The sequence below is a fragment of the Cnephaeus nilssonii genome, assembly GCF_951640355.1.
Source record: "Cnephaeus nilssonii genome assembly, chromosome: 12".
In the NCBI taxonomy this organism is placed as follows: Eukaryota; Metazoa; Chordata; class Mammalia; order Chiroptera; family Vespertilionidae; genus Cnephaeus; species Cnephaeus nilssonii.
The window spans coordinates 70,826,660-70,842,271 of NC_137083.1; the positions used below are offsets into that span (position 1 = coordinate 70,826,660).

Genomic DNA, 15,612 nt, shown 5'->3' on the forward strand with positions numbered 1-15,612 from the left:
GAAGACGTTCTGAATCTAGATGTACAGGCAGGCTGGGAAAATGGATCTCCCTAACGGAGAGATTCACTCTGTTGGTGTGAATGGTTTTTACCCCTCCTTTCTGAAGGTCAGGAATAGATTGTCTGCTGCCAAACAGGCCCCAGTGCTTCTTGAATTTACTGAGCCCCTGGGATAAAAGATGATCTATCGCATACCTGTCCCATGTGTGTGTCTGTAGATCTCTGTGTGTGGGGATAGGGGAGGGGTAGCAAAGTAAAGAGCATGTTCCTTCTAAAGGGGCTGCATACATGGACATGTGTGTTGTTCCTAAATATAGTTTTTTTTCATCACTTTTTAAAAATTTGTGTTACAGAAAAAAGAGTTTGACGTGGACACCCTCAGTAAATCCGAGCTCCGTATGCTCCTCAGCGTGATGGAAGGGGAGCTGGAGGCCAGAGACCTCGTCATCGAGGCCCTGCGGGTAAGAACTTTCCAGCGCCGAGTCCCATTGCCATGGCAGTTTCTTCTTTCAAAAGGCCAATGGTGAAGCCTCTTTTTCTTAATTTTTCAATCATGTAGACTTAAAATGTTTCATCATGTTAAAATGTGCACTCACTCCAGGCATCAACCCATAATCTTTGTAAATCCAAACACTGAAGTTATGGGAAACTTGAAAATTAAGTGCTTTTTGGTTCTCCAGTCCTTTTATGTTTCACGCATTTATTTGGTTAAAGACATAAGTTTTCAGAATATTGCTAATTTGGTATCCTACATGTATTCTGAAGTCAGTAAAGAAAAATTAAGAGGATCATTTGTAAAAGATATTGCTGATAATAGAGCCTTTCCCTTCCTATATAAATTATAAATTATTATTTTCCAGAAACTCAGAAGAGTTAAAAACTAAATGGTGTATGTATGTATATGTGTGTGTGTATATATATATACACACACACATATATATATACACATATATATATATATTTAAATGGTTTTATTACTTTTTCATCTGATCTTATAGTAATTTTGAAATTTTTATAGTAGCTTGTGAAGCATTATATTCTAACATATTTCTTAAATACCTCAATACAGATTGTTGTTTTTTTAAAAAAAAATTGTTAAACTTTCTCAAAGAAGAATTTTCTAATTGGTTGTTCCCAATCTTTCACTTGTTTTGGTTTGTGAACCAAACAAGTTTTTTTCCCCTCTCTCTTACACTTAGTACTTTGTATGTAACCAGGTATTTCCTGGCTCTTGGTCATTTTGCCACAATGGGTATATTTATTATATGTGAAGTGTGGATATCTTTTTTCACCAGGGAGTACTTCCTCAAACTTTGCTTTAGGGAGTTTATTTTAACATATAAAAATCTGTGGAATGTCAAAAAATTGTTGTCTCCAATGGGCACTAATATGGTGGGGGCCGGGGGGGAGGGAAGAGGTAATAATGGAGGGTTGTCAGACATAATGGAGAAAGTGGATATGCTGGGAATCCAGTTGTGTGGGGAAGGGGAGATACAGTTTCTAAAAAAGACTCCAGTACATTTTCACAAACTGAAAACTAATACAATAGGGATATTGATTATTCCTCTGTCTGATGACAGAGGATGATTGCCTCAGAAAAATGGGAGTGTAGTTATTTCATCTGCAAGCCAGTGTTTCAGTTGAAGGTGCTGCTTTTTGAATGACAGGCTTTGCTAAGTAGACGTGGGCAGTTGGTTATGAGAGGTGTTCGTCCTGCTCCACATTTGGAGCATTTGCATTGCTTGCCAATGTATATTTTCTTGAATGAACTTTGTGAGAGAAATGCTAAGGCAGTCTATCACCAAAATGTATGACCCTCAGTCTAGGAGAGAACAGGACACCATCACCTGTAAGGCCAGTAGATAGTCTCTGGAGACCAAAAAATGTGAAGGTTCCAGTTCTGCCTTAGGTATTTTCTTTTCTTCTTTTTTCAAATATGTGATTTTCTTAAAGTTGATTTGAGAGAGAGAAGCATCACATCGATTTAACCAGCAACCTTTCGGTGCACAGGACGACGCTCAACCATCTGAGCCATACGGGCCAGGGCGGCCTTGGTTATTTTTCTGTCGCTCTCTATTAACCTGTAAAAGGCATCATTGCTATGACAGTTACCACTGCTCCCACAAATGTGTAAGAGTTTAGTGGAGTCTGTGCTTTTATGTATCACCTTAGCAACCACATGTATTTCTCTTTTTAACTTAATTGCAATACTTTCAAATGTAAAAGTAGAGGTAAAGAGTTACTTTGTTTTTTTAAATTTATTTTTTAATTACTTTATTGATTAAGGTATCACATATTTGTCATCAACGCCCCCCCCCCCATTCCCATCCCAAACCCCCCCACACGCATGCCCCCATCCCCCTGTTGTCCGTGATCACTGGTTAGGCTCATATGCAAGCACACAAGTCCTTTGGTTGATCTATCTCCCTTGTCCCCACCCTCCCCTACCTTCCCTCTGAGGTCTGACAGTCTGATCAATGCTGTTCTTGTTCTTCAGTCTGTGTTGTTCATCATTTCCCCTAGATGAGTGAGCTCATGTGATACTAGGAATACACTTATAGGAACCGAAAATGAGACAAGCAATAATGGTTATGCTGAGAGGCAAATGAATCAGTCTATAGTGAGTTTCTTTCTGAGCCAACAGTTCTTTTGAGTCCCGATTTCTATGTCCAACAGTTGTTTATGTGTACATAACAGCAATGATATTTCAGTTCTGGATGGTGGACAAATGGTGGTAATGCAGGTCCGACCCTCTGTGGTTTAGTCCTGGGCAATCTGCAGTGACGCATATCAGCTGACTGCTAGTATGGCAAGGCATGGTCAGCGTCTTCCATCTCTGGACTGTTTCTCTTCTGACTTCATGGCTGGAGCACTCCTGTCAATTCCTCTCTGTTGCAGGAATCCACATGGTCTCAGAGTTGTTTTCTGAAAATATACAAACATATTCTCAACCAAAAGTTAATAAAGGAATATTTTCTATAAATTTGACTTGCGATTCTTTTTCATTTTTTTGCCCAAACGATTTTCCTTTGGCTTGTTTTGACACCATGTATGTTTTACCTGGGTGTCTTGCTGTTAGCATTACAAATGAAAGTTAATTTTCTAAAGTAAAAATTTTCTAGATGTAATTTATTTACAGGATATTTTTTCTTACATGATATTCTTCTACTATTCCCCCTTTTTTGGTTTAAATATTGGGAGACTTTTGGAAATTTTATGCTGTAATCTTGATAGCTTTTAAATTTAACTTTTTTGCACTAAAATGTGACTGCTTTAGGTTCATTATATGTTATAAAGAGTTACTTTGGATCAGGGCTTGCCAAAGTGAAAGTTTTTTCACAGAAGCAAGGAATGTTGGAGATTCAAGGAGCCTTACATGATATTTCAGGTCAATGTTTTGCATCCCCATCAGATCTAGTGTTTCATTTTCATGAAGTACTTTGTATTACTCTTGCTATCCTGCAGTGAAATTCATGGATAATTGCATGTGTAAGTAGGTTGTGTTGAAAGTAACCAATATATCGCCCTAATTGTGATAGAAAGTAACAGGAAAGAAATTTATAGCATAACACTGTGCATTTCATTATGTTAGTGCTCAGGCATGATTCTCCTGGTGTATGAGATGACACTCCAACCAACTGAGCCACCTGGCCAGGGCTAGAATTTTAGAAAGTTTAAAAAGATATTTTATACCAAGCTATTTTACTTTTTTAATCTTGTTATCTTGATGCTTTTGATTTTCAAATTATCATAAAAATTGCATAGATCATTGAATTGATGGCAATTTACATTTTAGTTCAATCCATAAACATGATGTTTTGGAGGAGGGTGGTGTTAGGTCTGATCAAATAATCGAATCAATATACCTTCCCCTGGGAAACAGACCTTTAGATCATTTCACAACCGACATTCTTTTGCTTAGATCACATTCCATTTACTACGACCAGTCACTGTCCTCTCCTGACTAGCCCAGGATCCAGACCTGCCCAGATAATTCCCTGCCAAAAAAGCCCACCTAGAGTCCTTCAAAAACTCCCACTCCCGGTTCCTGGGTGCTGATGGCATTTGGGGGCTACCCATCTGACTTCCAGATGATTTAATAAATTTATAATTCCTTACCATTTTGGCCTTATGCATAATTCTTTTGGCGACCCTAACAGGTGTTATGAAATTACAGTGTGTATCTTGGTACAATGTTAGGGTTGCCGAAGGAGGAACACACGAGGCCAAAAGGGGTGAAGAATTATGAATTTATTAGGTCATCTGGAAAACAGATGGGCTGAGCCCCAAAATGGCTCCAGCCCCAAAGATGGGGAGTCAGAGGTTTCTAAAGGACTCTAGGGGGGCTTTTTCTGTGCAGAGAATTCCCAGATTCTGGGAAACTCCAGAGGAGAGAGAATGGTCTTAGCAAGTGGAATGTGGTCTAAGGAAGTGGAATGTCCATTGTGAAGTGGCCTAAAGGTCAGTTCCCAGGGGAGGGGGTATCGATTCAATTATTTGATCAGATCTAACAGGTACTTTTACAATTTTTATAAAAATATTTCTCAATAAGTCCTTGCCCCTGTGGCTCAGTTGGTTGGAGCATCTTCACATACACCAAAAAATGGTGGGTTCAATTCCAGGTAAAGGCATGCATCCAGGTTACAGGCCACCCCATAGCCAGGGCAGGTTCAGGAGGATACCCATCTCTTTCACATTGATGTTTCTTTCTTTCTCTCTCTCTCTCTCTCTCTCTCTCTCTCTCTCTCTCTCTCTCTCTCTCTCCCTCCCTCCCTCCCTCCCTTCCTCCCTTCCTCCCTCTCTCCCTTTCTCCCTCCCTTCCTCCTCTCTCCCTCTCTTTCCCCCTCCTCTCTCTCCCTCCTTTGTCTCTATAAAATCAATAAAAAAATTTCCAGTAAAACAAGTCCATGATTTTATAGCAGATATAATATTCAAGACATTAATGTTTATGGGGGGGCTATATTTAAAAAAGAGCTATGTTAATGGGCATGTGAACTACATTAAAGCTGCTTAACTGAATTATATTTTCATTTGCATAAAAATATTATGTTTCTCAATGATTTCCCTCATTGACACAAAGTAGGAGTAAATCTTTGGATAGTGTATATGTTCAAATGAAGTCTAGAGGAAAGAACTTTGGAAAAGCAGTTACACATTCTGAAATCCAAGATAGACCCTCAGTATTATGAATTAAATTTAATTGCTTATTCAAAATTTGAATATACAGTTTATCCAGAAGTCATTTATTCAATGCTTATTGTTTGTCGAATCTTCTGGCCTTCACTTGTTTTTCCCTCTTGATACTAGTATTTCTTATTAGTATGTTATTTGAGGGGAATAAGAGCAAGGATGTGAAAATGCTATAATCATAAGGTTTTTAGTCAAAATTGTATTTTAACCTACATTTTGCACAGTCCAGCCTGCTATTATTAGCATGAGTTTATGTAATTCTTATATAATTGAAACAATGAATTGTTTGGACAATTAGCTCTAGATTTCTTTTCTTTTAATATTTTTATTGATGTCAGAGAGGAAGGGAGAGGGAGAGAATAATAGCAACATGCAATGATGAGAGAGAATCATTGATGGGCTCCCTCCTGCACACCCCACACTAGGGATCGAGCCCACAACACAGGCACATGTCCTGACCGGTAATTGAACCGTGACCTCCTGGTTCGTAGGTCAACGCTTAACCACTGAGCCATGCCAGCTGCGAAGCTCTAGATTTCTTTTATCCCTTTTTTCTTTTAGACTGGATAATTGAGAATTAACAGTATTGTAGACATGGCCATTCTTCGTCCGAACATATAGTCACTATACAGTGACTACATAATGCATTGAAACTTAAAAAAAAAAAAAAAAGCCAGTTTAACATTTCTTCAGTTAGAATGCATTTATATCACAGGAGATATCAGATAGAATGCATTTATATCATAGGGAATATCAGATTATAGAATTGCCTTGTGTAAGTGACTGCAACAAAGAGACCCAAAGTATGGTAGCTTAAGTAAGAAGTTTATTTCTCACATACCATTCTGGAGGTGAGTGACCTCTGCTCATGAGGCGGCTCTAGGCCAAGTGGTTCTTCAGCAGCCGAGGTTATTTCTGTCTGACCGCTCTCCTTAGGAAATGCCCTCATTGGCAGGGTTGAAGCTGGGTCAATGCCCCCTCCATCTGCCAACCTCTGGTAAAGGGGGCAAGAGGAGAAATGAAGGCCCAGCAGCTCCTCCTAAGCGGTGCACACACGTGTGCTGTAAAACCTTTTGTGGACACACCTTGTTGCATAGGAGACTGGGAACGGGCTCTGGCCAGCTGGGTACATGCTGATGCTATGGGGGAAGGGAGGGCTCTGGGAGACCTCTAACAATCCAGTGCGGCCCGTTATCTTGGTTTCACATTGTCTTATAAAATGATCCGGAGTATGGTCTACGAAGATAGGTCCTTTCCTTCCTCCTCCTCTCAGATGTGTTTGATGAATACCTGCTATGTACCAGGCATGCAGAAAAGTTTGAAGTGAGTCCAAGTGGAGGTTTATTCTTATTCCAAAATTGTGCCTGTGTAGAAAATTGTATATCTTGACTTTGTATTTGCTTTTCTCAGACTGTAACTCAGTATGTTCAGATTTTGCCTAAAATTATTTTCCTTTTTGAAAATCTGATCTGTTTATTGGGTTCAAAACTCATGTTTTAAAAAAATGTTTTTAATGGTGCTGTTTTAAAGCAGATTTGCACTGTTGACATTTGGGGGATATTTGTTGTTGTTGTGGGGAAAGGAGCTACCTTGCTCATTGTAGGAGACTTAGCACCTCTTCTGCTGTGATGGCCAGAAAGGTCTCTCCCACATGGAACACAATAGCCCCCACTTGGGGAACACTGGTGTAAAGTAAGAATGGTCAAGAAAATCCCACATTTAAAACTATATTTGCTAACATAAATATAAGAACTCTATTCAAATACATATTATTATGATACAGTAATTTTTTGTGAGATATTTTTCCTCAAACTTAAATTAATCTGAAAATGCCCATTTTAACAAATTTCTTGACACTTTCAAAACATTCCGCAGATTTAAATTGCATTCATTTTTTTTAGGCAGAACTTAAGTGCTTTATTTTTCCAATTAAAAAACCTTTATGGTGTTGTGCTAGAATTTTTACATAGAACAAAGGAAATCTCTTTAACTAAAATACAAGCATTAGGTAGAATAATGTTTCTACTCTAGTTTTGAAAGCAACTACTGGTATAGTATAGAGTATTGTGAGGGTATTCCTCATATGGCATGTTTGCTAAATAATGATAAATAATATTCTGGTTTCAGCTAAATAAAACACATAGCCTCTTGCATTTCAAAATTCTCCTACAATTGCAGGCAATTGATTGACCCAAATACCTTTTAAAAAAATTTTTTTTCCTCACCTGAGGATATTTTTCCCATTTTTTTAAAGAGAGAGTGGGAAGGAGGGATGGAGGGGGAGGAGGGAGAGAGAGAGAGAGGAACATGTGAGAGACACATCAATTGGTTGCCTCCCGCACCCACACCAGCTGGGTCATTTCTATCCCTGTCTGCTAAGATTACGCCTTTGTTCCATGTCTAGAGAAAGGAAGAGGAGAGTTAACCAGATATTGTGTTGTTTCTACAAACAAATTTGTATTCATCTATATATATAAAAGCCTAATATGCAAAGTGTCCTCTCGGGAGTTCGACTGACTAGGAGTTCAATCACTCGCTATGATGTGCACTGACCACCAGGGGCCAGCGTGGAATGAAGAGTCCCCGGCCAGCAGTCGGCAGCCAGGGAAGGGAGGCCCTGGCCGCAGCTGGCAAAGCGAGTCCCTGGCCGGCAGCCAGCAGCTGCCAGGGACTCTACCCATGCACGAATTTCGTGCACTGGGCCTTTAGTAAAATATAAACAGATGATGATTTTGAAATAGCATTGTATTTTGTCCAGTAGGGCAAACACAGGAAGTGTCAAGTTTGATTCTCTAAGAAATATTCTTTTTCCTGATGAACATTTACTATTAGTGAAGGGAAAAAATAGAATACCAGGCAAAATAATGCTTTTTCATATATTAAGAAATGAAGGTGATGTGCCGTGAAAGCAAAATATTTGTCACTATCATTTAATAAGCAACTGAAGTTACTTGAGCAACTTTTTCATGCTTATTTTTATTAATAAATCAGGGTATCTTTGAGAACAAACTAAAGATGAGGCTTTCCCAGCTCAATGATGTACTATTTGACCCACACCAGGTGATAGATAGATTCAGGGTTACAAATCAGGAATATATTTTTGTACCCTTTGAAAAGGGTACTGTCAGTTTTAATTAATAGTTCCTTTTTAGAATTAGCTCCTTCTAATCTGAAAACACAGGGTGTTCCTTTGAGGCATTCTGATAACATTTTAACCACCTGGTCAGAATTTCCTTTGCCACATTGCTGATTGTGTGTCTTGATTATAAGAGGAAACAAGGGTCTGAAGTAGTTCTCTCAAAAGCCTACTTACCTTTCTTGTCTTTGGTTGTTGTTTTGGAAAGAAAAATCAAGAGCATTCATCTTCTTCCTCTCTAGTTTTCTGAGTCAAAATGTAAATAATTGTTGAACAAATGAAATAAGAAAGGGAAGGTTATACCCTGTATTTCCAATGGTATTTGAACAGCATGGGGATCCATGCATTCATTTATTCAGCTGATGTTTCCTGTCTTTAGGCATGTCTTGGACTTCAGGGATGGGGAGCATGGGGCATTTCTTTTCATTCTCAGAGATCTTAGAATCTAGTGGGAGAGGCTGACATTAAACTAATAAACAAACCATTTAGGTACAAATTATGTTCACGGAATAAAAGGAAAGAATGCTGTGAGAGGGCTTAGGAGCAAAGGGAGCACATATGCAAAGACCCTGAGAGAGGAAGGAGTTGGCAATTTATAGGAACTGTGAGAAGTCAGAGTTGAGAGAGAGAATAGCGCAGTGTAAGGTGCAGAGCGAGGCTGGGACCAGACCATGTGGAGGGTAAAGGTAAGGCTGGATTTCATCCTGTATCAGGTGGGTAGCCACTGACGTCTTTAAGCTTGATAATGCCAGGGATTTGACATGCGTTTTCTAAAAGATCACTATCATAGCACAGTTATATTGTGTTGTATTTTTTGCATTAAACTTTTTAACTTATTAAGTGTAAATATGTAAAATGTATCACCACTTTCAAGGAAACATTTACAAAGATTGCCCTAACTGCTGGGTGGACAGAATTTTCAGGAGAGCCAGAGCGAAGACAGAATGACATAGTGGTTGTCTAAGGAATGTGAGTGTCTCAAATGCTTGTAATTATTGCCCTTTAAGAAGGCATGGAAAATGTGCTTCCTCATTCATCACTTTTGCCACCTAGCTGACTATGGATTTTAGTTAAGGTGTTGTGCACCTAAAATAAGATGGATAAGTTTAAGTTCTCCACTTGAACTACATTAAAAAGGCAAATTTGCATCTTCAGTTTTATTTTTCCAGTCCAGTTCACCTCATTTCAATTTAAGTTAAGTGAATTTTATTGTCAAAAGCTCTCTTTATTCAGATCTTAGTATTACTATATATTTCTAAAGGCTTATCTATTATAAAATCAATTTTTAAAAGCTTTTTCACATATGGTTAGGTAAAGTAGCAGAACATTGCTTCACATAGTGCTAAAGGTGACCTGACAAGAATGTGAAATATATTTCAACAGTGTCTGACTTGGGTATACGCAAACATAAGCATGTGGCCTATTTTTAAGTGGAAAATTGCAGGGGTTATGTTCACATAATTACCCCCTGCAGAATTAAAAAAATGCTAAAGCTGACAAGCTCTTCAGTAGCCCTGAACTCTTCTCATGAAATTCTTCTGTGGAAAACAGACAATGGATGGGTCCTGTCGTGGGGTCAGGTGCTGTACTAGAAACCTTACCTGTATCAAAATGGAGATGTGGCTCCTATGGCATTGGGTTTTAATGGTTAAAACACTGCAGATGGTAAACCCTTGGGAAGCTCTGAACTTATCCATAAAATACTTTAAACATGGTTTTGTATCTTGAGGGAATAATTTTTATGTACAATAGAAGTTGAGACTCAAGTTAGGGGGAAATGACACCTCCATTTGCTGATGTCTGGCATTGCAGCCATTCTGCCTTTAAGGTGGCCTTTAAATCTCTACATAAATGAAGTTCGACAGATGCTTTATTATCTCAACTCTCTGGCCTCAATACAGAGCCATAGTTTTGTCTGAATTGTAAGGATCAAATGAGATAATGTGCTACACAGCACCTAGCCCAGGATCTGTACAAGTAGGTGCTTGAGAAAATATTTGTAGTTGAATCCAAGTCTGTCTTAGTGGAAAGATTTCCCCTTGAACTTCCTCCGTCTCACACTTTGAAAACTGTAGGACAGATCTTGGCCGCCTGCTTCCCGTCTCAGGAAGTGAGCATTACCTCTCATTCCTCAGGGTAGATGCCATACTCCTCAGGTTGGAGGCTGCCAGATGGAAACGAAGGCTAAGCTCCCTATTAATTTACCCTCACAGCAAGCCCACGGCGAGTGGGAAAATAAGCAGGAACATGAAATCAGATGGTAAGACTGTGGGCTGGGAAGAGCTGGGATAAGCATTCTTTTCATGGCCTCAGGAGAGAGAGTGACTTGTCAGGTGTTGTCCAGATAACAGCATTCTCTAAAGCAAAACTACCTGACTCCCTCACCCTGCCCCCCAACCCCCCGCCAGCCAAGGAGGGCTTAGGAATTTTGGAAACTTCTAAAGTGTATTGTGAATATGATAGGCATTAATTATTTTTAAAACTGACTTTATGTGTGTAGGAATGGCATAAAAATTAGACCTACGAATTACTATAAACATTTATGCTCAGCATGCCAATCCATTCCCCACATTTCCATATTTAGGCAGCAGATTCTTTATTCTGCTCTACCTTTGATTTCCAGTGGCATTATTTTAAATTTTGCATGAATAATGCTGTTAACAATGATCTTTGTTCCCAGCCATCTCTAAAAGTGAGGAAGAGGGAGGTGATTCAACCCTTTCAAACTAAAATTTTTTTTCTTCAGCTTCCTCCCTCCACCCCATGATTATGGGTTAGGCAGCAGACAAACCAAAATCAAGAAAAGGGTTGATTCCATTGGTCCCGTGTGCTTAGGACCATCCTGAGGTTATCTGCTGTTTTCAATAGGCTGATGTTGGAGCAGATCATGGAGATGGCCTGGGATTTAACATGGTTGGGTTTTTATTATGTGCCGGGCACTTTACATGCATTATCTCTTGGCATCTCTATGAAATCCCTTGAGATCAGTGATAGGCTCATGAACACTGGAAAGTTGAGGGTGCAGCAGAATGAGTGATGAAAGTACCTGACTTTTAGGAATAGAGAAACAGGCTCAGAATAATAAGCCATTTTCTGTCTGACTCCTAAGCTTGGCTCTTACCATGCCTCTGCTTCAAAGGCAATGGTAATGAAGTTAAGCACTTTCCTAGAGTTGGAGATTGTCATTAATAGATTCTTTATTTTACTTTAAATGCTGTAAACTCCCAGAACATTTCCCACACACCTGTGATCTGTTGTAAATATCAAAAGCTGCACAGAAATGGAAGTGACCCAGCAATTGTTTATTGGACAGTCTTCTATGTTTAATCATTCATTTGTTCTTCCCTCCCATTGACTGCGGCTAATTATAAACAGAAGCAAATCCTGAAAGACTTCTAAGATCTTATTGAAAGATTATTATGATACTAGAGGCCCAGTGCATGAAATTTGTGCATTGGTGGAGGGGGTGAGTGTGTCCCTCAGCCCAGCCTGCACCCTCTCCAATCTGGGACCCCTTGAGGGATGTCCGACTGCCCGTTTAGGCCCGATCCTGGTGGGCAGTCGGACATCTCTCTCACAATCCAGGACTGCTGGCTTCCAACCACTTGCCAGCCTGCCTGCCTGATTGCCCCTAACCACTTCTGCCGGCCAGCTTGATCACCCCATAACCACTCCCCTGCCAGCCTGATCGACGCCTTACTGCTCCCCTGCTGGCCCGATTGCTGCTCCCCTGCTGGCCTGGTCACCCCTAACTGCCCTCCCCTGCCGGCCTGGTTGCCCCTGTCCTCCCCTGCAGGCCTGGTCGTCCCTAACTGCCCTCCCCTGCAGGCCAGGTCCCCCCCCAACTGCCCTCCCCTGCTGGTCTGATTTCCCACAACTGCCCTCCCCTGCTGGCCATCTTGTGTCTACATGGGGGCGGCCATCTTGTGTGTTGGAGTGATGGTCAATTTGCATATTACCTCTTTATTAGGATTAGAAGAACATCATTGATCTTTTATTGTTTTCTTCTATCACACAGAGTACAGAGAAGTTTGTGCTTTTCTGTACTTAGGATATTCAGTCTTCTGAATACAGACATGTTGGAGCATGTCTGAATGCTGCATGACCCAAGTTTAAGGAAATGAAGATTTATGAAACGGACAAGGATATAGTAGTTAAGAAACTGCTGTTTTATATCCTGATAATCTTCCTACATTTCAGTCATTATTAGAGCTTTCTCTTATAGTTACATTTCCTATTTGATTTTTTATTTTTTTGTATTTGATCAACTTCTTTTTCTCTTTTCACCTGCATCCAAAAAATGGCAGGTGGTAAATTGAGTCATCAAACAGGAATTTAGTTTGGTGTGCATGAAAGGCTGTTGTACTGATTTTCTGGAGGTATGTAATCCTTTGATTCTTCCAATCAATAGAGGTTACACAAAATTTGGGTAATCAGATTATACAGTCAGGGTAATGGTAGATTCACTACCAATGAAGAATTTAATGTTCCTAATAATTAGTGTAGTGAAATGCAGATAGGTCATTGGTTTTGTAAGAAAGTTCAGATTTCCCTTCATAAAGGCTAAATTAACCTAATCTAATCTATATATATAAGAGGCTAATATGCTAAGTGTCTAACCATCCGGGTAATGACATCATGTAGCAATGCCCGGCATCCTCTCTCTCCCTAGCAACTAGCCTTCTTGCGGTTTCTTTAGCACAGAAACATGACTTGTTTTATAGCCAGGTGTAACCTAAAGTCTGTGAAGCATTTTCCCAGTGCCTCATCTCATATGATCCTCACAGAAGTCCTGGAGTAGGTAGATAGACTCGGTGGAATCCTATTTTCTTTTCATTAGTCAGAAAACAGAGATTTAGAAAGCTTAGAAACTTGACCCGACTGAAAAGAAGTAAGAAATGGTGGATCTTGAAAATGACTTCATGTTTTCTCACTGCGAAGAATATAGTCAAACACTGCTGCAGTTAAATATTTTACCCTTTGTTCTCCCTGTGTGATCTACAATAATAATCTGCTTCATGTAGGTATTTACTGCTGTGTTCTGACAATTACCTGAAAGAGAAGTTGGGGTGCTTCACTGGGCTGGAAAAAGTTTAGCTAAATCAGAAAGCAGGTCTAATTAAGCAAGTTTATTCTATATCTATAAAAGGCTAAGTTGACTTGTGCATGTGCAATACATATAAAGCTCTCACTGGCGCCAATCGCACATGTGTGTTTCGATCTGTCATTGTCGATCGTGAATTTGGTTGGCACTTCTATTATAGAGGAAGGGCTAATAGCGATATTACAATATTTCTTCTAATTAATTTTCTTTCAATGTGCACAAATTCGTGCACCGGGCCTCTAGTAGTCTTAGATAAGATTATTTTATATAAATCCCTAAGTAATCCCTACAAGTTAACTTAGAGTTGATAATGATTTTCTGTTGATGAGTCTCTTTCCATGAGTGGGGGTAAATCTTTAATAGCCACTCTGAAAAGTACATTGGGCCTCCTTCTGGAGTGTCTTGACAAAATAATGAGACTTCACTGTTGTGATTGAGAAGACATCTTCCATCATCTCTGCTTAGCTCCATCAGAGGTTCTATGCATTTTTGTGCCCATTTGGCAGATGGGAATAAGATATGAGTTTGGTTTGGAGAGATGGTAGGTGCCGGGACTGACCAGCAGACCCTGAGCGACGAATGAATGGATTACTCTGACACATGTTTCTGTGAAAGAGAGGGCTAAGGGACCGCTTGGCTATAGCAACCAAACAGTCCTGTTTGCCTGCCTCCTTAGGCTTTTCTTATAACAACAGCTTGAACTAAAAGTAACTATTATATACTATCAGCAGGGTAAGCATCCTTGAGAAGACACATGTGTCTGCAGTGTCCTTTAAGCAAGGACGTTTTGAAGTCTAAATATAAAGATTCTAGTAAAACACCCAGGGGCTCGGACTTGTTTGGAAAAGTCAAGGCAGGGGCTGCCGCTTTCGGCAAGGTCCACCTAGAGGCCCCCAACCTTTTGGAGATTCCTCCTTACCGACTTACCAACCAAGTCCCCTGCTCCCCCACAGGCAGGTAGGACAATTAATGGAAGAGCTTTGGAAACCCTTAATGGGAATTGTTAATGTGTCAAACCATTAATGAATTTAAATATCAAACAGTTGATAATTGAGATTCATGTAGGCTCTGAGGTGGGAAAGGATATGATAAAAACAGTGTTTAAAGAAGATTACTAGTATGTTAACCACTTTGGAAGCAGATTGACAGAAAAAGGGAGAGAATGGATCTGAGGAAGCAATTGCAATTGACATTTATTAATGTATGGGTTTTTGTAAAACTCTGAATTGTGGGAGATAAATCTAAATGTAGGTGACATCCTGTTGGGGAGTATTAAAAGGACTTGAATAGATGGAGAGGAGATTGTGAATAAAAATAATTCCTCCAGCATAAGAGAGTATTATTTTCTAACTTGTGACAGCAACCAGTTATTTCTAAAGCAATTTCAGTGTTGAGGTATAAACCTTTTTTTTTTTTTTTAGGATATTGTGTTTCTGCTTCATGTGAATTCATACTTAATCTAGGAATCATAAACTTCAGTTCTTTCAATAGTGTTTTTAGTGCTAGTCACTCAACATTCACCCAACAAATATTTATTGAGTGTATTCTGTCATGCCATTTGCTGGGCCCTTAAACTAGACATTCCCTGTAGTTGAAACTGGACACAAAACAGGTCCGGGCCACCTGTCACTACTTGAGCCAAATTAAGTAGAGATGGGGTTGAATCATATATGAGCATTTATTCCAAAAGTGCTGGCAGTGTAGAGAGAGCAACCAGTCATCCTGCAAATTCTGCTCTAACCTCTCCTACTAGGCGGCTGATTATCTACACTAATAAAAGAGAAATATGCAAATTGACCATTCCTCCATGACACCCACCAGCCAACCAGGAGTGAGTATGCAAATTAACCCAACAAAGATGGAAGGTTAATTTGCATACGCAGGCGTGGAGTGGCCAGACGGGGCAGGACGCCTGCTATTAGGGGGAGGGCAGGGGGTGGAGGGAACTACAGGAGCGGTGCTCTGGCCGGAGCAAAGACTGAAGGCTCCAGCCGGAGCAAAGGCGGAAGGCGGTGGCCAGAGCAAAGGCCTGGGTCCCAGGTGCGGGAGGAAAACTGTGCTGGCAGCCAGGGGAAGGAAGGCCTATTCTTGCACGAATCTTCATGCAACGGGCCTCTAGTATATGGATAAGGAAGTAAGGCTACATGCAAGGTGGAGGAGGGGCAGGATAAGGACTGCATAGT

The 15,612-nt window shown here is 40.1% G+C and overlaps 1 protein-coding gene across 1 annotated transcript in view; it reads left to right on the top strand.

Moving 5' to 3' along the window:
- Positions 1-15,612, top strand: part of CTTNBP2 (cortactin binding protein 2) — a 178,545-nt gene that overhangs the window by 20,712 nt on the left and 142,221 nt on the right. The window contains 1 exon segment of the mRNA XM_079786755.1: positions 353-460. Coding sequence (XP_079642881.1) covers positions 353-460 — 108 coding nt within the window.